The sequence below is a fragment of the Pelodiscus sinensis genome, chromosome 7 (genome assembly GCF_052426305.1).
Source record: "Pelodiscus sinensis isolate ZL-2025 chromosome 7, ASM5242630v1, whole genome shotgun sequence".
NCBI classification, from domain to species: Eukaryota; Metazoa; Chordata; order Testudines; family Trionychidae; genus Pelodiscus; species Pelodiscus sinensis.
In genome coordinates this window covers 766,200-785,715 of record NC_143058.1, presented here as the reverse complement: position 1 = coordinate 785,715, position 19,516 = coordinate 766,200, and the positions used below count along the sequence as shown (strand labels likewise).

At 71.9% G+C, this 19,516-nt stretch overlaps 1 protein-coding gene across 1 annotated transcript in view; it reads right to left on the bottom strand.

Moving 5' to 3' along the window:
- The window catches only part of LOC142823433 (obscurin-like protein 1), a 78,511-nt gene that overhangs the window by 22,911 nt on the left and 36,084 nt on the right, over window positions 1-19,516 (bottom strand). Inside the window, exons 2-6 of the mRNA XM_089779994.1 lie at window positions 9,703-10,242; window positions 4,788-5,063; window positions 2,900-3,175; window positions 2,561-2,827; window positions 29-298 (exon numbers count right to left, since the gene is read on the bottom strand). Coding sequence (XP_089636120.1) covers window positions 29-298; window positions 2,561-2,827; window positions 2,900-3,175; window positions 4,788-5,063; window positions 9,703-10,242 — 1,629 coding nt within the window. The remainder of the gene's footprint in view (window positions 1-28; window positions 299-2,560; window positions 2,828-2,899; window positions 3,176-4,787; window positions 5,064-9,702; window positions 10,243-19,516) is intronic.

Below are 19,516 nucleotides of genomic sequence, written 5' to 3'. Positions count from 1 at the left end.
AGCCGGGCAGGCCCCCCCAGGCCCTCACCTTGCACGCTCAGCCGGGCAGTGCTCACGACGCCCTCGGCACAGGCGGCCACGGTGGCTGCGTCTCCCAGCTGGCAGCGCCGGAGGGTCAGGGCGTGGCACAGCCCGTTCCGGGACACCAGCAGCCGCTCCGAGGGGGCCACGGCCCGGCCGCTCAGCTGCCACGTCAGGGCCACGTCCTCCGGAGACACCAGGCACTTGAAGGTGGCGTCCTCCCCCTCCAGCACCGTCAGGCTGTGCAGATCCGAGATGATCTCCACCCGCCGGGGCACTGGGGGCAGAGCGGTGAGAGGGGGGGCACTGGGCTCCCTGCGCCTCGCTCCCCCCACACCTCGCTTTAACCCCGACGCCCCTTCCCCCAACCGTCTCCCTTACCCCCCACCTCCCTCGCCCACCTCCTCTGGCTCCCTGACCTCCCCCACGCCCACCTCCTCCGGCTCCCTGACCTCCCCCCCACGCCCACCTCCTCCGGCTCCCTGACCGCCCCCCCACGCCCACCTCCTCCCCGTCTCCCTGACCTCCCCCCACACCCACCTCCTCCGGCTCCCTGACCGCCCCCCCACGCCCACCTCCTCCCCGTCTCCCCTGACCTCCCCTCACGCCCACCTCCTCCGGCTCCCTGACCTCCCCCACGCCCACCTCCTCCGGCTCCCTGACCGCCCCTCACGCCCACCTCCTCCGGCTCCCTGACCGCCCCCTCACGCCCACCTCCTCCCCGTCTCCATTACCTCCCCCCCACGCCCACCTCCTCCGTCACCCTGACCTCCCCCACGCCCACCTCCTCCCCGTCTCCCTGACCTCCCCGCTCCCCCCACGCCCACCTCCTCCCCGTCTCCCTTACCCCCCACTCCCCACGCCCACCTCCTCCGGCTCCCTGACCGCCCCCTCACGCCCACCTCCTCCGGCTCCCTGACCGCCCCCTCACGCCCACCTCCTCCGGCTCCCTGACCGCCCCCCCACGCCCACCTCCTCCGGCTCCCTGACCTCCCCCACGCCCACCTCCTCCGGCTCCCTGACCGCCCCCCCACGCCCACCTCCTCCGGCTCCCTGACCTCCCCCACGCCCACCTCCTCCCCGTCTCCCTTACCTCCCCGCTCCCCCCACGCCCACCTCCTCCCCGTCTCCCTTACCCCCCATTCCCCACGCCCACCTCCTCCGTCTCCCTGACCGCCCCCCCACGCCCACCTCCTCCGGCTCCCTGACCGCCCCCTCCACGCCCACTTCCCCCGCTCCCTGACCGCCCCCTCCACGCCCACCTCCTCCCCGTCTCCCTTACCTCCCCCCCACGCCCACCTCCTCCGTCACCCTGACCTCCCCCCCACGCCCACCTCCTCCGTCTCCCTTACCTCCCCCCCACGCTCACCTCCTCCGTCACCCTGACCTCCCCCCCACGCCCACCTCCTCCCTGTCTCCCTTATCTCCCTGCTCCCCCCCCGCCCACCTCCTCCCTGTCTCCCTTACCTCCCTGCTCCCCCCCACGCCCACCTCCCCCTCCCCGTCTCCCTTACCTCCCTGCTCCCCCCACTCATTTGCCCACCTTTGCCCTCACCCGCTCGTCCACCTCCCCCACCTGCAACCGTCTCCCTTACCTCCCTGCCCCTACTTGCCCGCTGCCCCCACCTTCCCTTAACCATCTCACCTCCCCCTCTCGCATGCCCACCCCCACTCACCCCCCTTCCCTTAACTGTCTGCCTTACCTCCCCCACCCCTGCTCACACACCTGCATTCCCCCACCCCCCAACCATCTCTCTCCTCCCACCACCCTCATTCACCCGCCTCCCCCAGTGCAGGGCTGGGGTCACAGAGGCTGTGTCTGTGGGGCTGGAAGCTGCCTAGAGCTGGTCTGTGACGGTTGGGGGCAGGGGCTGCTCTTGGCCCCGGGGCCGAGGGTTTTGCCTCCGGTAGGCAAACTTTGTAACAGAATAAAAACTAAACACCCCCTCCCACCATTGGTCCCGCTCGCCCCCCCCACTGCCCTGCCCCTTGGCCCCACCCCCCCACTGTCCTGCCCCTTGGGCCCATCCCGCCACTGCCTGGCCCCTTTGCCAGATCTTGGGGGAATCAGTCCCTGGCGCTGGTCCGGAGGCAGGGCAGGGCAGGGCCTGGGGGTCGGTCCCTGGTGCTGGTCCGGAGGCAGGGCAGGGCCTGGGGGTCAGTCCCTGGTGCTGGTCCGGAGGCAGGGCAGGGCCTGGGGGTCAGTCCCTGGTGCTGGTCCGGAGGCAGGGCAGGGCCTGGGGATCAGTCCCTGGTGCTGGTCCGGAGGCAGGGCAGGGCCTGGGGGTCAGTCCCTGGTGCTGGTCTGGAGGCAGGGCAGGGCCTGGGGGTCAGTCCCTGGTGCTGGTCCGGAGGCAGGGCAGGGCCTGGGGGTCAGTCCCTGGTGCTGGTCTGGAGGCAGGGCAGGGCCTGGGGGTCAGTCCCTGGTGCTGGTCCGGAGGCAGGGCAGGGCCTGGGGGTCAGTCCCTGGTGCTGGTCCGGAGGCAGGGCATGGCAGGGCCTGGGGGTCGTCCCTGGTCAGCGCCCGGCCCCGCCTCACCCTGCACGGTCAGCATGGCCAGCGTGCGGTCGTCCTTGGACTCGCAGGAGTACTCGCCAGCGTCCTCGGGCCCCACGCTGCTCAGTGCCAGGGAGCGCTCCCGCCCCTCCGCCTTCATCTCGTGCCCAGGGCTGGGCGCCAGCTCCCGCCCGTCCTTCAGCCACACCACCTGGCCCCGGGGCTTGCACAGCTCGCACCACAGCAGCACCGGCTCGCCCACGTGCGCCTGCACGTCCGACAGGCCTCGCACAAACTTCACCGGCAGCTCTGGGGGAGAGCAGGGCCCGTCAGCGCTAGGGCCCCAGGGCCGCCCCTCCCCTGCCCGGAGGCCGGCCTCACCTTTGACGCTCAGGTCGAACTGCAGCTGGTCCTGGCGGGACAGGCAGGTGTAGAGGCCGGCGTCGGCCTTGCCCACGTTGCTCAGCACCAGGCTGTGCACCCGGCCCTCCTGGCGCAGCTCGCAGCGCGGCCCCGCTTCCAGGGGCCGCTCGGGCCCCCGCCAGCTCACGGAGGCCTGCTCCTTGGAGACGATGGCCGACAGCACCGCGCTGCCCCCCTCCAGCACCAGCAGCTTCTCCGGCCGTGCCTGCTTGTTCACAAACAGCACCGGCGCCTCTGCGGGAGAGAGCGGGGAGCGTGGGGCGGCCAGGCTGGCTCGGGCACGGGCCCATCTGGCAGCGTCCTGCCTGCCCAGCAGCCAGGCTCCCCCCGCACGGGGCCGTGCCGCTCTGCCCTCGGGCAGCAGCCAACATGCCCTGCGGCTGCTGGACCCCCCCGCCTGCCACTGCCGGGGCCCAGAGCCTTTTCCAGGCCTGGCGCCCACGGAGCCGCCCACCCAGCGCTGGCGTCAGGGCAGGGTGCAAACCGCGCTCGGTAGCTCAGCGGCTTCCCGGCCGAGTTCGTCCAGACCCTCGGGTGATGCCACCGGGGCCGGCCGCCTCCGCCCGGGTGTGGACCAGTTTGTTCTCCTCTCGCCCCTCAGCCCTGCCGGCTACAGAGAACGGCTCCGCTCCGGGAATCTCCCCGTCTCCTCAGCACACGTCACCTCCCTTCCCCACGAGCCCATCGGCCCGGAGGCCCCGCCAGCTCCCCCAGCGCCTGGCCCCGGCCCGGCAGCGCCCTGCTCGGGGTGCACTTCCAAATAGGCTGCTGCTACTTCCTGAGGGTTTGGCCGGCCGCTCCCCAAACTCCTTTTGCCTTCCTAGTTCTATTTTTACACAGTGTTTCCGCTCCCTTCTCTCTTCCTCACTAGGGTTTCACTTCTAGCGTTCGAATGGATGCCTTTTGCCCTTTCTCTGCTTCTCTTACTGGCTGGTTAGCCCGGGCGGCCCTGTTGGCTCTGACCGTGCTGTTTCACGAGGCATACCTGTGCCGATCAAGAAAGGCTTCTTTGTCGGCGCGTCGCGTCCAGACTGCCCCAATCTGCCGACAAACAGCTGATCGGCAGAGCGGGGCAGCCATTTAAATTTAAATGAAGCCGCGATTATTTTAATCGCGGCTTCATTTCCCTCTGCCAATCTGGCTAATCTACATGCCTCCGTCGACGGAGGCATGTAGTTTAGACGTACCCTTTGTGTAACCATGAACAGGCGGGCAGGAGCTGGGCATGCATGGGAGCCAAGTGTGGGCAGGGGAGCCAGGCAAGAACCAGGCAAAGGAGTGGGCAGGGAGCCCTGCAGGGAGGCGGGTGCCCACAGGAGCTGGCAGGGAGCCGTGCAGGGAGCCGGGTGCCCACAGGAGCTGGCAGGGAGCCAGGTGCCCACAGGAGCTGTCAGGGAGCCGGGTGCCCACAGGAGCTGGCAGGGAGCCATGCAGGGAGCCGGGTGCCCACAGGAGCCGGCAGGGAGCCAGGTGCCCACAGGAGCTGTCAGGGAGCCAGGTGCCCACAGGAGCTGGCAGGGAGCCATGCAGGGAGCCGGGTGCCCACAGGAGCCGGCAGGGAGCCGGGTGCCCACAGGAGCTGTCAGGGAGCCGGGTGCCCACAGGAGCCGGCAGGGAGCCAGGTGCCCACAGGAGCTGTCAGGGAGCCAGGTGCCCACAGGAGCTGTCAGGGAGCCATGCAGGGAGCCGGGTGCCCACAGGAGCCGGCAGGGAGCCGGGTGCCCACAGGAGCTGTCAGGGAGCCGGGTGCCCACAGGAGCTGGCAGGGAGCCATGCAGGGAGCCGGGTGCCCACAGGAGCTGGCAGGGAGCCGGACAGGCGCTGACGATCCCCCAGCCTGGCTCACCCCTCACACGCAGGGTGAAGTGCACCTCATCGTCCCCCGTGTCACAGCTGAAGGTGCCGCTGTCGCCCGGCTCCGTCTGCTGGATGGTGAGGCTGCGTGAGGGCCCCTGGCTGCCCAGGAGGAGCCGCGCCCCGGAGCCCAGCACCCGCTTGTTCTTCAGCCATCGGACAGGAGCCTGTTCCTGGGAGATCCGGGCAACCAGTGTGACGCTCTCCCCTTCCAGGACCTCCACAGGCACCTGGGCCGCCTCCTTGTTCACCACACGCACCGGGGGCGCTGGAACAAGAGGAGATGATTGTGATGGACCGGGCCGTGTCTGGGCACAGCTGAGGGCGCCTGCTCAGGGCGAATTGCTCAAATCCTGGCTCCTTACAGCCCCCGACTGGCGACCTCTCCAAACCGGCCACAAACCAGTCCCACAGAGCGCGCCAGCTGCCTGCCTGAAGCCTCCCGAGCAAAACCCCTCCGACACCCCAGCAATATCCGTGCCCCAGATGGCCCCGGGCCTATACACAGGTGGGGGGTCCTAGCACCCAATCCCACCTACCCCGAACAAGTCCTGTCCGGTTCCAAGAAACCAGCCACAGATCCCTGGTCAATTTCCCCTCTGGACCTTACCCACAAATCACGCTGGGCCAATCCTTTGGAATCTATATCTAAAGGTTTATTACCACGAGAAAGAAAAGCCTGAGAGTGAGGGTCTGTCTACACTACCCCCTAGTTCGAACTAGGAGGGTAATGTAGTCATACGGAGTTGCAAATGAAGCCCGGGATTTGAATTTCCCAGGCTTCATTTGCATAAAGCCGGACGGCGCCATTTTTAAATGCCGGGTAGTTCGGACCCCGTGCCGCGCGGCTACACACGGCACGGAGTAGCTAGTTGGGATTAGGCTTCCTATCTGAACTAGCTGTACTCCTCGTGGAATGAGGACCACGTGGACCACGTGGACCACGATGTCCGCACTAGCCCAGGTGGGTGCCCGCCTCTTGCGGTCCTGGCCAGGCTTCCGAGAGCCGCCAGCCTGGTCCCGGGAAGAGGGGGAGGGCTGGGGGGCATCGGGTGGGTGGCTCGAGCCGTGCCAGGTGCAGGGTCTGCTGGCTGGGTGCTGGCAGGCTTGCACCTGGCATGGGCACCGTAGCCAGACCGTGCCCCTTTAAGGGCTCCGGGGCCGGGAGGGGGCCAGAGTGGCCACCAGGGAAAGCTGGGGAGGGCTAGCCTCCCACTAGTTCGAATTAAGGGGCTATACACCCCTTAATTCGAACTAGTAAGTACGAACTAGGCTTAATCCTCGTACAATGAGGTTTACCTAGTTCGAACTAAGCGCTCCGCTAGCTCCAATTACGTTCGAACTTGCGGAGCGCTAGTGTAGCGCCTATTAAAGTGAATTCAAACTAACATTCGTTAGTTCGAATTAACTTTGTAGTGTAGACATACCCTTACATAGGATTATCAGATAATAAGCTTCTATTCAGCACCCCACATGGCCCCCTTTTATACCATTTCTGGGGCCAACACCCCCACCTATGGGTGCAGCAGTGATCTGGCTGCTCCCCTCAAGATCCAGTAACGTGACAATGATCACGCAGCCCCGGACGCTACTGCAGGATGTGGGGGGGAGCAGGGCACTGGCTGGGGGGGGCACTTCCAGTGATTCCAGCCCTGCCTCACCCAGCAGGGGGCGCTGGGGGGCTGTTAGCGGCCCCAGGTGCAAGCTGCCCCTGCCCTGGTGCTGCTGCTGGCTCAGCAGGCGGCTGGGCGCCCGGGCGCGATGGCTGAGGCGGGGGCCAGAGGCCCTGGCCTAGCAAAGCAGGAGGACGCATCCCGCTGAGCCAGCCCCTGGCTCCTCTGCTCCGTCACGGGATCCCAGCCCGGCCTGGAGCCAGACCCCTCACCCACAGCCCTCTTCCCCGGCTGGTAAGGGCCCAGCGCGGCGCCTGGGAGCCGGCCAAGGCCACGCTGACCCAGCCCCCGCAGGCTCTGGCTGCTCCCCCAGGCCTGCGCCTGCTCCCAGGGGCCGATGCCCAGAGCCTGCTGGGACCTGGAGGGCAGGGGGGCTCCCAGGCCAGGCTGCCCGGGAGCGGGGGGCAGTCCTGTGTAGGGGCCTGTCCTTCAGGGGCCCAGCCAGCCCCCCACCCCAGCACCGTCCGAGGCTGCCTCTGGGCTGGGGCAGAGCAGCACAAAGACTCAAGAGCAGAAATGGGAAGGGTCGGAGGGGAGGCCGAGGGGCCCCAGGGGAACGAGATCCGGCCAGGACACGGGGCCCAGCAGGCAGGAGGGGACCCCAGGCGAGCAGAGGAGCCAGGTGCGGCTCAGCGGGATGCGCCCTGCTGCTCTGGCTGGGTTGTCGGGCCCAGCCGGCAGGGAGCAAGGCATCTGGTACCAGGCGCAGAGCCCCAAGGGACAGTTCTGGGGCCGGTTTTGTCTTCACGTCCCCACCAGGTCATTAATAGCCCCCTCAGCGAGTTCGCAGCTGACACAAAGCCGGGGGAGGGGTAGATACGCTGGAGGGCAGGGACAGGGTCCAGAGTGGCCTGGACAGATCGGAGGGTTGGGCCGAAAGACACTGGATGAGGTTCGACACCGGCAGAGTCCTGCCCTGGCGAGGGAAGAATCCCAAGTACTGGTACAGGCTGGGACCCACGGGCTGAGCAGCAGGTCAGCAGAAAAGGCCCTGGGGGTTCCAGTGGATGAGAAGCTGGATATGGGTCAACAGGGGCCCTTGTCGCCAAGAAGGCTAATGGCATATTAGGTTGCATTAGGAGGAGCATTGCCAGCAGATCCAGAGATGTCATTATTCCCCTTTATTCGGCTCTGGGGAGGCCACATCTGGAGTCTTGTCCAGTTCTGGGCCCCCCACTACAAAAAGGATGTGGACGCATTGGAGAGGGTCCAGCGGAGGAGACCAAAATGATTCGGGGGCTGGAGCACATGACCTACGAGGAGAGGCCGAGGGACTTGGGTCTGTTCAGTCTGCAGAAGAGCAGAGCGAGGGGGATTGGAGAGCAGCCTGCACGTCCCTGCAGGGAGGCTCCAAGGAGGCTGTTCTCAGGGGTGGCAGATGGCAGGACAAGGAGCAACCGTGGCACGTTGCTGGGGAGAGCTAGGCTGGGTACTGGAGGCTGTAAGCGGAAGGAAGGCGATAGGCCCTGTAGAGCGACCGGCTTATGAGCTGTCGGCTTCTCATGACCAGCCCGTGCGCCCTCAGCGGTGCCCTGCTCTGCACGCACACTGGGCTGTGCCTTCTGGGACTGTCGCCCGTTGTCTGCAGGGCTGGGGGACAGCCCCACGGATGCGCAGGTGGCCAAGCACAAGGACCCTTGCAGACAAGGGCTCTGAGGCTGAAGGAACCAGCAGAACCGCAGAGTCCTGGAGACAGGCCGAGCAAGACGCAAACCGGGGACGTGGCTGGAGCCTGGCAGAGCCGGCAAAGGGGAAGTGGGAAATGCTGGGATAGGGGACGGCAGCTCAACCCCGAACCCAGACTCCAATGGGAACAGACATGTCTACAACGGGGGGCCTCTGCCTTTAGCCTCTGGCTTCGGCCCTGCAGGCCTGACTCCTCACCAGTCAGTCTCAACCATCGGCAGTGTGTGCGCGTCTGTGTCTGTGTATGCGCCTGTGCGTGTCTGTGCGCCTGTATCTGCACATGTGTGTCTGCGCGCCTGTGTGCCTCTCTCCGCACGTGTCTGTGCACCTGTGTTTGTGTGTGCACTTGTGTGTCTGTGCGCCTGTGTCTGCACATGTGTGTCTGCGCGCCTGTGTGCCTCTCTCCGCACGTGTCTGTGCACCTGTGTTTGTGTGTGCACTTGTGTGTCTGTGTGCCTGTGTCTGCACATGTGTGTGTCTGCACTCCTGTGTGCCTCTCTCCGCACGTGTCTGTGCACCTGTGTTTGTGTGCACTTGTGTGTCTGTGCGCCTGTGTCTGCACATGTGTGTGTCTGCGCGCCTGTGTGCCTCTCTCCGCACGTGTCTGTGCACCTGTGTTTGTGTGTGCACTTGTGTGTCTGTGCGCCTGTGTCTGCACATGTGTGTGTCTGCGCGCCTGTGTGCCTCTCTCCGCAAGTGTCTGTGCACCTGTGTTTGTGTGTGCACTTGTGTGTCTGTGCGCCTGTGTCTGTGTCCCCTGCGCGTGTCTGCGCGCCTGCATATGTGTCTGTGTGTGCATCTGCGCATGTATCTGCGAGTCTGTGTGTGTGCGTGTGCCTGCACACGTCTGCGCATCTGTGTGTGTGCACCTGTCTCTGTATGCACCTGTGTGTGTCTGTGTGTGTGCCCCTCTCCGCACGTGTCTGCGCGTCTGTGTGTGCACACCTGTCTGTGTGCGCGTCTGTGCATGTGTTTGTGCGTCTGCATGTGTGTCCGCCTGTCTGTGTGTGCGCACCTGTCTGTGTGTGCGTCTGTGCATGTGTTTGTGCGTCTGCATGTGTGTCCGCCTGTCTGTGTCTGCGCGTCTGTGTGCGCGCACCTGTCTGTGTGCGCGTCTGTGCATGTGTTTGTGCGTCTGCGTGTGTGTCCGCCTGTCTGTGTCTGCGCTTGTCTGCACGCTGCTTTTCACACTGTACTCTCACTCAGCGTGGCCTTGCCTGCTCCCCTCTTTGCTTTTTAGAAGCAGAACATGGTTGGGAAAAGTGGGTTCCCTCGGGGTGGGGAAGCACGAGGAGGGGTTCCCGAGGGCGGGGGTGCAGTCTCCATCCCTGGAGAGTTCTGGCTGGGATGGTCGAGTCGGGGCTGGTCTCTGCCCGCACTCAGCTATGACTGGGCGAACCGCCCCTCCCCTGGGGCACTGCCCTGGCCCTCCCACGACCGGGGGCCCGGGCCCGTCCCAGGGGTTGCCCGTGTCAGCCCCGCCTGGCAGCGAGAGCCGAGGGGACGGCCAGCGTCCTGCTACGCCCCTGGCTGGCCCAGCCGGCTCACCTGCCACCTCCACAGCCGTCGCCACCCGGTCGCTGGCAGCATCACAGACGTAGGAGCCAGAGTCCCCGGGCTGGGCGCCGAGGAGCGTCAGCTGCCTGAGCGTGCCCTGGGCCTCGATGCGGACGCGTTCGCTGGCCACCAGCTCCTGGCCGTCCCGGAGCCAGCGCACGGCAGCACTGGGCCGAGACACCTCGCAGGCCAGCACCAAGTCCTCGCCGGCCACCAGGCCCTGCCGCTCCGGGCCCGCCCGGCTCCTCACGACGGACACCGGGGGCTCTGGGGAGTCGGAGAGAGGCAGCGTCACCCGCGGCCAGGCAGCAGCAGGGCCAGCGCCCAGACCAGCGCGCCCGAGGGGCCGACCGCAGGCAGGCAGCCGGGACGCCAGCCAGGCGGCTGCCCGATGGACGCAAGAGCCGCACGTTCCAGGCAGGCTGGGCGAGACTTGGCAAGACCCAGCCAGCAGGGAGGCGAGTCCTACAAGGCCGACCCCGCTGGGCCGGGGGGGGGGTTCCCATGGAACGCAGGGCCTGCCCCCCAGGACTGCCGCGCCGCACGCCAGGGAAAGGGGGTTCCCATGGAGCGCAGGGCCTCCCCCCAGGACCGCCGCGCCGCACGCCAGGGAAAGGGGGTTCCCATGGAGCGCAGGGCCTCCCCCCAGGACCGCCGCGCCGCACGCCGGGGAAAGGGGGTTCCCATGGAGCGCAGGGCCTGCCCCCCAGGACCGCCGTGCCGCACGCCAGGGAAAGGGGGTTCCCATGGAGCGCAGGGCCTCCCCCCAGGACCGCCGCACCGCACGCCAGGGAAAGGGGGTTCCCATGGAGCGCAGGGCCTCCCCCCAGGACCGCCGCGCCGCACGCCGGGGAAAGGGGGTTCCCATGGAGCGCAGGGCCTGCCCCCAGGACCGCCGCGCCGCACGCCAGGGAAAGGGGGTTCCCATGGAGCGCAGGGCCTCCCCCCAGGACCGCCGCGCCGCACGCCGGGGAAAGGGGGTTCCCATGGAGCGCAGGGCCTCCCCCCAGGACCGCCGCGCCGCACGCCGGGGAAAGGGGGTTCCCATGGAGCGCAGGGCCTGCCCCCCGGACCGCCGCGCCGCACGCCGGGGAAAGGGGGTTCCCATGGAGCGCAGGGCCTCCCCCCAGGACCGCCGCGCCGCACGCCGGGGAAAGGGGGTTCCCATGGAGCGCAGGGCCTCCCCCCAGGACCGCCGCGCCGCACGCCAGGGAAAGGGGGTTCCCATGGAGCGCAGGGCCTCCCCCCCGGACCGCCGCGCCGCACGCCGGGGAAAGGGGGTTCCCATGGAGCACAGGGCCTGCCCCCAGGACCGCCGCGCCGCACGCCGGGGAAAGGGGGTTCCCATGGAGCGCAGGGCCTCCCCCCAGGACCGCCGCGCCGCACGCCAGGGAAAGGGGGTTCCCATGGAGCGCAGGGCCTGCCCCCAGGACCGCCGCGCCGCACGCCGGGGAAAGGGGGTTCCCATGGAGCGCAGGGCCTCCCCCCAGGACCGCCGCGCCGCACGCCGGGGAAAGGGGGTTCCCATGGAGCGCAGGGCCTGCCCCCCAGGACCGCCGCGCCGCACGCCAGGGAAAGGGGGTTCCCATGGAGCGCAGGGCCTGCCCCCAGGACCGCCGCGCCGCACGCCGGGGAAAGGGGGTTCCCATGGAGCGCAGGGCCTCCCCCCAGGACCGCCGCGCCGCACGCCGGGGAAAGGGGGTTCCCATGGAGCGCAGGGCCTCCCCCCAGGACCGCCGCGCCGCACGCCGGGGAAAGGGGGTTCCCATGGAGCGCAGGGCCTCCCCCCAGGACCGCCGCGCCGCACGCCAGGGAAAGGGGGTTCCCATGGAGCGCAGGGCCTGCCCCCAGGACCGCCGCGCCGCACGCCGGGGAAAGGGGGTTCCCATGGAGCGCAGGGCCTCCCCCCAGGACCGCCGCGCCGCACGCCGGGGAAAGAGGGTTCCCATGGAGCGCAGGGCCTGCCCCCCAGGACCGCCGCGCCGCACGCCGGGGAAAGGGGGTTCCCATGGAGCGCAGGGCCTCCCCCCAGGACCGCCGCGCCGCACGCCGGGGAAAGGGGGTTCCCATGGAGCGCAGGGCCTCCCCCCAGGACCGCCGCGCCGCACGCCGGGGAAAGGGGGTTCCCATGGAGCGCAGGGCCTCCCCCCAGGACCGCCGCGCCGCACGCCAGGGAAAGGGGGTTCCCATGGAGCGCAGGGCCTCCCCCCAGGACCGCCGCGCCGCACGCCGGGGAAAGGGGGTTCCCATGGAGCGCAGGGCCTGCCCCCAGGACCGCCGCGCCGCACGCCGGGGAAAGGGGGTTCCCATGGAGCGCAGGGCCTCCCCCCAGGACCGCCGCGCCGCACGCCGGGGAAAGGGGGTTCCCATAGAGCGCAGGGCCTCCCCCCAGGACCGCCGCGCCGCACGCCGGGGAAAGGGGGTTCCCATGGAGCGCAGGGCCTGCCCCCAGGACCGCCGCGCCGCACGCCGGGGAAAGGGGGTTCCCATGGAGCGCAGGGCCTGCCCCCCGGACCGCCGCGCCGCACGCCGGGGAAAGGGGGTTCCCATGGAGCGCAGGGCCTGCCCCCAGGACCGCCGCGCCGCACGCCAGGGAAAGGGGGTTCCCATGGAGCGCAGGGCCTCCCCCCAGGACCGCCGCGCCGCACGCCAGGGAAAGGGGGTTCCCATGGAGCGCAGGGCCTCCCCCCAGGACCGCCGCGCCGCACGCCGGGGAAAGGGGGTTCCCATGGAGCGCAGGGCCTCCCCCCAGGACCGCCGCGCCGCACGCCAGGGAAAGGGGGTTCCCATGGAGCGCAGGGCCTCCCCCCAGGACCGCCGCGCCGCACGCCTGGGAAAGGGGGTTCCCATGGAGCGCAGGGCCTCCCCCCAGGACCGCCGCGCCGCACGCCGGGGAAAGGGGGTTCCCATGGAGCGCAGGGCCTCCCCCCAGGACCGCCGCGCCGCACGCCGGGGAAAGGGGGTTCCCATGGAGCGCAGGGCCTGCCCCCCGGACCGCCGCGCCGCACGCCGGGGAAAGGGGGTTTCCATGGAGCGCAGGGCCTGCCCCCCAGGACCGCCGCGCCGCACGCCGGGGAAAGGGGGTTCCCATGGAGCGCAGGGCCTCCCCCCAGGACCGCCGCGCCGCACGCCGGGGAAAGGGGGTTCCCATGGAGCGCAGGGCCTGCCCCCAGGATCGCCGCGCCGCACGCCGGGGAAAGGGGGTTCCCATGGAGCGCAGGGCCTCCCCCCAGGACCGCCGCGCCGCACGCCAGGGAAAGGGGGTTCCCATGGAGCGCAGGGCCTCCCCCCAGGACCGCCGCGCCGCACGCCGGGGAAAGGGGGTTCCCATGGAGCGCAGGGCCTCCCCCCAGGACCGCCGCGCCGCACGCCGGGGAAAGGGGGTTCCCATGGAGCGCAGGGCCTGCCCCCCGGACCGCCGCGCCGCACGCCGGGGAAAGGGGGTTCCCATGGAGCGCAGGGCCTCCCCCCAGGACCGCCGCGCCGCACGCCGGGGAAAGGGGGTTCCCATGGAGCGCAGGGCCTGCCCCCAGGACCGCCGCGCCGCACGCCGGGGAAAGGGGGTTCCCATGGAGCGCAGGGCCTGCCCCCCGGACCGCCGCGCCGCACGCCAGGGAAAGGGGGTTCCCATGGAGCGCAGGGCCTCCCCCCAGGACCGCCGCGCCGCACGCCAGGGAAAGGGGGTTCCCATGGAGCGCAGGGCCTGCCCCCAGGACCGCCGCGCCGCACGCCAGGGAAAGGGGGTTCCCATGGAGCGCAGGGCCTCCCCCCAGGACCGCCGCGCCGCACGCCGGGGAAAGGGGGTTCCCATGGAGCGCAGGGCCTGCCCCCAGGACCACCGCGCCGCACGCCGGGGAAAGGGGGTTCCCATGGAGCGCAGGGCCTCCCCCCCGGACCGCCGCGCCGCACGCCAGGGAAAGGGGGTTCCCATGGAGCGCAGGGCCTCCCCCCAGGACCGCCGCGCCGCACGCCGGGGAAAGGGGGTTCCCATGGAGCGCAGGGCCTGCCCCCAGGACCGCCGCGCCGCACGCCAGGGAAAGGGGGTTCCCATGGAGCGCAGGGCCTCCCCCCAGGACCGCCGCGCCGCACGCCGGGGAAAGGGGGTTCCCATGGAGCGCAGGGCCTCCCCCCAGGACCGCCGTGCGGCGCGGCGGTCCTGGGGGGAGGCCCTGCGCTCCATGGGAACCCCCTTTCCCCGGCGTGCGGCGCGGCGGTCCTGGGGGCAGGCCCTGCGCTCCATGGGAACCCCCTTTCCCTGGCGTGCGGCGCGGCGGTCCTGGGGGGAGGCCCTGCGCTCCATGGGAACCCCCTTTCCCCGGCGTGCGGCGCGGCGGTCCTGGGGGGAGGCCCTGCGCTCCATGGGAACCCCCTTTCCCCGGCGTGCGGCGCGGCGATCCTGGGGGGAGGCCCTGCGCTCCATGGGAACCCCCTTTCCCCGGCGTGCGGCGCGGCGGTCCTGGGGGCAGGCCCTGCGCTCCATGGGAACCCCCTTTCTCCGGCGTGCGGCGCGGCGGTCCTGGGGGCAGGCCCTGCGCTCCATGGGAACCCCCTTTCCCTGGCGTGCGGCGCGGCGGTCCTGGGGGGAGGCCCTGCGCTCCATGGGAACCCCCTTTCCCCGGCGTGCGGCGCGGCGGTCCTGGGGGGGAGGCCCTGCGCTCCATGGGAACCCCCTTTCCCCGGCGTGCGGCGCGGCGGTCCTGGGGGGAGGCCCTGCGCTCCATGGGAACCCCCTTTCCCTGGCGTGCGGCGCGGCGGTCCTGGGGGGAGGCCCTGCGCTCCATGGGAACCCCCTTTCCCCGGCGTGCGGCGCGGCGGTCCTGGGGGCAGGCCCTGCGCTCCATGGGAACCCCCTTTCCCTGGCGTGCGGCGCGGCGGTCCTGGGGGGAGGCCCTGCGCTCCATGGGAACCCCCTTTCCCCGGCGTGCGGCGCGGCGGTCCTGGGGGCAGGCCCTGCGCTCCATGGGAACCCCCTTTCCCCGGCGTGCGGCGCGGCGGTCCTGGGGGGAGGCCCTGCGCTCCATGGGAACCCCCTTTCCCCGGCGTGCGGCGCGGCGGTCCTGGGGGGAGGCCCTGCGCTCCATGGGAACCCCCTTTCCCCGGCGTGCGGCGCGGCGGTCCTGGGGGCAGGCCCTGCGCTCCATGGGAACCCCCTTTCCCCGGCGTGCGGCGCGGCGGTCCTGGGGGCAGGCCCTGCGCTCCATGGGAACCCCCTTTCCCTGGCGTGCGGCGCGGCGGTCCTGGGGGCAGGCCCTGCGCTCCATGGGAACCCCCTTTCCCCGGCGTGCGGCGCGGCGGTCCTGGGGGGAGGCCCTGCGCTCCATGGGAACCCCCTTTCCCTGGCGTGCGGCGCGGCGGTCCTGGGGGGAGGCCCTGCGCTCCATGGGAACCCCCTTTCCCCGGCGTGCGGCGCGGCGGTCCTGGGGGGAGGCCCTGCGCTCCATGGGAACCCCCTTTCCCTGGCGTGCGGCGCGGCGGTCCTGGGGGGAGGCCCTGCGCTCCATGGGAACCCCCTTTCCCTGGCGTGCGGCGCGGCGGTCCTGGGGGGAGGCCCTGCGCTCCATGGGAACCCCCTTTCCCCGGCGTGCGGCGCGGCGGTCCTGGGGGGCAGGCCCTGCGCTCCATGGGAACCCCCTTTCCCTGGCGTGCGGCGCGGCGGTCCTGGGGGGAGGCCCTGCGCTCCATGGGAACCCCCTTTCCCCGGCGTGCGGCGCGGCGGTCCTGGGGGCAGGCCCTGCGCTCCATGGGAACCCCCTTTCCCCGGCGTGCGGCGCGGCGGTCCTGGGGGGAGGCCCTGCGCTCCATGGGAACCCCCTTTCCCCGGCGTGCGGCGCGGCGGTCCTGGGGGGAGGCCCTGCGCTCCATGGGAACCCCCTTTCCCCGGCGTGCGGCGCGGCGGTCCTGGGGGGAGGCCCTGCGCTCCATGGGAACCCCCTTTCCCTGGCGTGCGGCGCGGCGGTCCTGGGGGGAGGCCCTGCGCTCCATGGGAACCCCCTTTCCCCGGCGTGCGGCGCGGCGGTCCTGGGGGGAGGCCCTGCGCTCCATGGGAACCCCCTTTCCCCGGCGTGCGGCGCGGCGGTCCTGGGGGCAGGCCCTGCGCTCCATGGGAACCCCCTTTCCCTGGCGTGCGGCGCGGCGGTCCTGGGGGGAGGCCCTGCGCTCCATGGGAACCGCCGGGGAAAGGGGGTTCCCATGGAGCGCAGGGCCTGCCCCCAGGACCGCCGCGCCGCACGCCGGGGAAAGGGGGTTCCCATGGAGCGCAGGGCCTCCCCCCAGGACCGCCGCGCCGCACGCCGGAGAAAGGGGGTTCCCATGGAGCGCAGGGCCTGCCCCCAGGACCGCCGCGCCGCACGCCGGGGAAAGGGGGTTCCCATGGAGCGCAGGGCCTCCCCCCAGGACCGCCGCGCCGCACGCCAGGGAAAGGGGGTTCCCATGGAGCGCAGGGCCTGCCCCCAGGACCGCCGCGCCGCACGCCAGGGAAAGGGGGTTCCCATGGAGCGCAGGGCCTCCCCCCAGGACCGCCGCGCCGCACGCCAGAGAAAGGGGGTTCCCATGGAGCGCAGGGCCTGCCCCCCAGGACCGCCGTGCCGCACGCCAGGGAAAGGGGGTTCCCATGGAGCGCAGGGCCTCCCCCCAGGACCGCCGCGCCGCACGCCGGGGAAAGGGGGTTCCCATGGAGCGCAGGGCCTCCCCCCAGGACCGCCGCGCCGCACGCCGGGGAAAGGGGGTTCCCATGGAGCGCAGGGCCTCCCCCCCGGACCGCCGCGCCGCACGCCGGGGAAAGGGGGTTCCCATGGAGCGCAGGGCCTCCCCCCAGGACCGCCGCGCCGCACGCCGGGGAAAGGGGGTTCCCATGGAGCGCAGGGCCTCCCCCCAGGACCGCCGCGCCGCACGCCGGGGAAAGGGGGTTCCCATGGAGCGCAGGGCCTCCCCCCAGGACCGCCGCGCCGCACGCCGGGGAAAGGGGGTTCCCATGGAGCGCAGGGCCTGCCCCCAGGACCGCCGCGCCGCACGCCAGGGAAAGGGGGTTCCCATGGAGCGCAGGGCCTGCCCCCAGGACCGCCGCGCCGCACGCCAGGGAAAGGGGGTTCCCATGGAGCGCAGGGCCTCCCCCCAGGACCGCCGCGCCGCACGCCGGGGAAAGGGGGTTCCCATGGAGCGCAGGGCCTCCCCCCAGGACCGCCGCGCCGCACGCCGGGGAAAGGGGGTTCCCATGGAGCGCAGGGCCTGCCCCCAGGACCGCCGCGCCGCACGCCAGGGAAAGGGGGTTCCCATGGAGCGCAGGGCCTCCCCCCAGGACCGCCGCGCCGCACGCCAGAGAAAGGGGGTTCCCATGGAGCGCAGGGCCTGCCCCCCAGGACCGCCGTGCCGCACGCCGGGGAAAGGGGGTTCCCATGGAGCGCAGGGCCTCCCCCCAGGACCGCCGCGCCGCACGCCGGGGAAAGGGGGTTCCCATGGAGCGCAGGGCCTCCCCCCAGGACCGCCGCGCCGCACGCCGGGGAAAGGGGGTTCCCATGGAGCGCAGGGCCTCCCCCCAGGACCGCCGCGCCGCACGCCGGGGAAAGGGGGTTCCCATGGAGCGCAGGGCCTCCCCCCAGGACCGCCGCGCCGCACGCCGGGGAAAGGGGGTTCCCATGGAGCGCAGGGCCTCCCCCCAGGACCGCCGCGCCGCACGCCGGGGAAAGGGGGTTCCCATGGAGCGCAGGGCCTCCCCCCAGGACCGCCGCGCCGCACGCCGGGGAAAGGGGGTTCCCATGGAGCGCAGGGCCTCCCCCCAGGACCGCCGCGCCGCACGCCGGGGAAAGGGGGTTCCCATGGAGCGCAGGGCCTCCCCCCAGGACCGCCGCGCCGCACGCCAGGGAAAGGGGGTTCCCATGGAGCGCAGGGCCTGCCCCCAGGACCGCCGCGCCGCACGCCGGGGAAAGGGGGTTCCCATGGAGCGCAGGGCCTGCCCCCAGGACCGCCGCGCCGCACGCCAGGGAAAGGGGGTTCCCATGGAGCGCAGGGCCTCCCCCCAGGACCGCCGCGCCGCACGCCGGGGAAAGGGGGTTCCCATGGAGCGCAGGGCCTGCCCCCAGGACCGCCGCGCCGCACGCCAGGGAAAGGGGGTTCCCATGGAGCGCAGGGCCTGCCCCCAGGACCGTCGCGCCGCACGCCAGGGAAAGGGGGTTCCCATGGAGCGCAGGGCCTCCCCCCAGGACCGCCGCGCCGCACGCCAGGGAAAGGGGGTTCCCATGGAGCGCAGGGCCTCCCCCCAGGACCGCCGCGCCGCACGCCAGGGAAAGGGGGTTCCCATGGAGCGCAGGGCCTCCCCCCAGGACCGCCGCGCCGCACGCCTGGGAAAGGGGGTTCCCATGGAGCGCAGGGCCTGCCCCCAGGACCGCCGCGCCGCACGCCGGGGAAAGGGGGTTCCCATGGAGCGCAGGGCCTGCCCCCAGGACCGCCGCGCCGCACGCCGGGGAAAGGGGGTTCCCATGGAGCGCAGGGCCTCCCCCCAGGACCGCCGCGCCGCACGCCGGGGAAAGGGGGTTCCCATAGAGCGCAGGGCCTCCCCCCAGGACCGCCGCGCCGCACGCCAGGGAAAGGGGGTTCCCATGGAGCGCAGGGCCTCCCCCCAGGACCGCCGCGCCGCACGCCGGGGAAAGGGGGTTCCCATGGAGCGCAGGGCCTGCCCCCAGGACCGCCGCGCCGCACGCCGGGGAAAGGGGGTTCCCATGGAGCGCAGGGCCTCCCCCCAGGACCGCCGCGCCGCACGCCGGGGAAAGGGGGTTCCCATGGAGCGCAGGGCCTGCCCCCAGGACCGCCGCGCCGCACGCCGGGGAAAGGGGGTTCCCATGGAGCGCAGGGCCTGCCCCCAGGACCGCCGCGCCGCACGCCAGGGAAAGGGGGTTCCCATGGAGCGCAGGGCCTCCCCCCAGGACCGCCGCGCCGCACGCCAGGGAAAGGGGGTTCCCATGGAGCGCAGGGCCTGCCCCCAGGACCGCCGCGCCGCACGCCGGGGAAAGGGGGTTCCCATGGAGCGCAGGGCCTCCCCCCAGGACCGCCGCGCCGCACGCCAGGGAAAGGGGGTTCCCATGGAGCGCAGGGCCTCCCCCCAGGACCGCCACGCCGCACGCCAGGGAAAGGGGGTTCCCATGGAGCGCAGGGCCTCCCCCCAGGACCGCCACGCCGCACGCCAGGGAAAGGGGGTTCCCATGGAGCGCAGGGCCTGCCCCCCAGGACCGCCGCGCCGCACGCCAGGGAAAGGGGGTTCCCATGGAGCGCAGGGCCTCCCCCCAGGACCGCCGCGCCGCACGCCAGGGAAAGGGGGTTCCCATGGAGCGCAGGGCCTGCCCCCAGGACCGCCGCGCCGCACGCCAGGGAAAGGGGGTTCCCATGGAGCGCAGGGCCTGCCCCCAGGACCGCCGCGCCGCACGCCGGGGAAAGGGGGTTCCCATGGAGCGCAGGGCCTCCCCCCAGGACCGCCGCGCCGCACGCCGGGGAAAGGGGGTTCCCATGGAGCGCAGGGCCTCCCCCCAGGACCGCCGCGCCGCACGCCAGGGAAAGAGGGTTCCCATGGAGCGCAGGGCCTCCCCCCAGGACCGCCGCGCCGCACGCCGGGGAAAGGGGGTTCCCATGGAGCGCAGGGCCTCCCCCCAGGACCGCCGCGCCGCACGCCGGGGAAAGGGGGTTCCCATGGAGCGCAGGGCCTGCCCCCAGGACCGCCGCGCCGCACGCCAGGGAAAGGGGGTTCCCATGGAGCGCAGGGCCTCCCCCCAGGACCGCCGCGCCGCACGCCAGGGAAAGGGGGTTCCCATGGAGCGCAGGG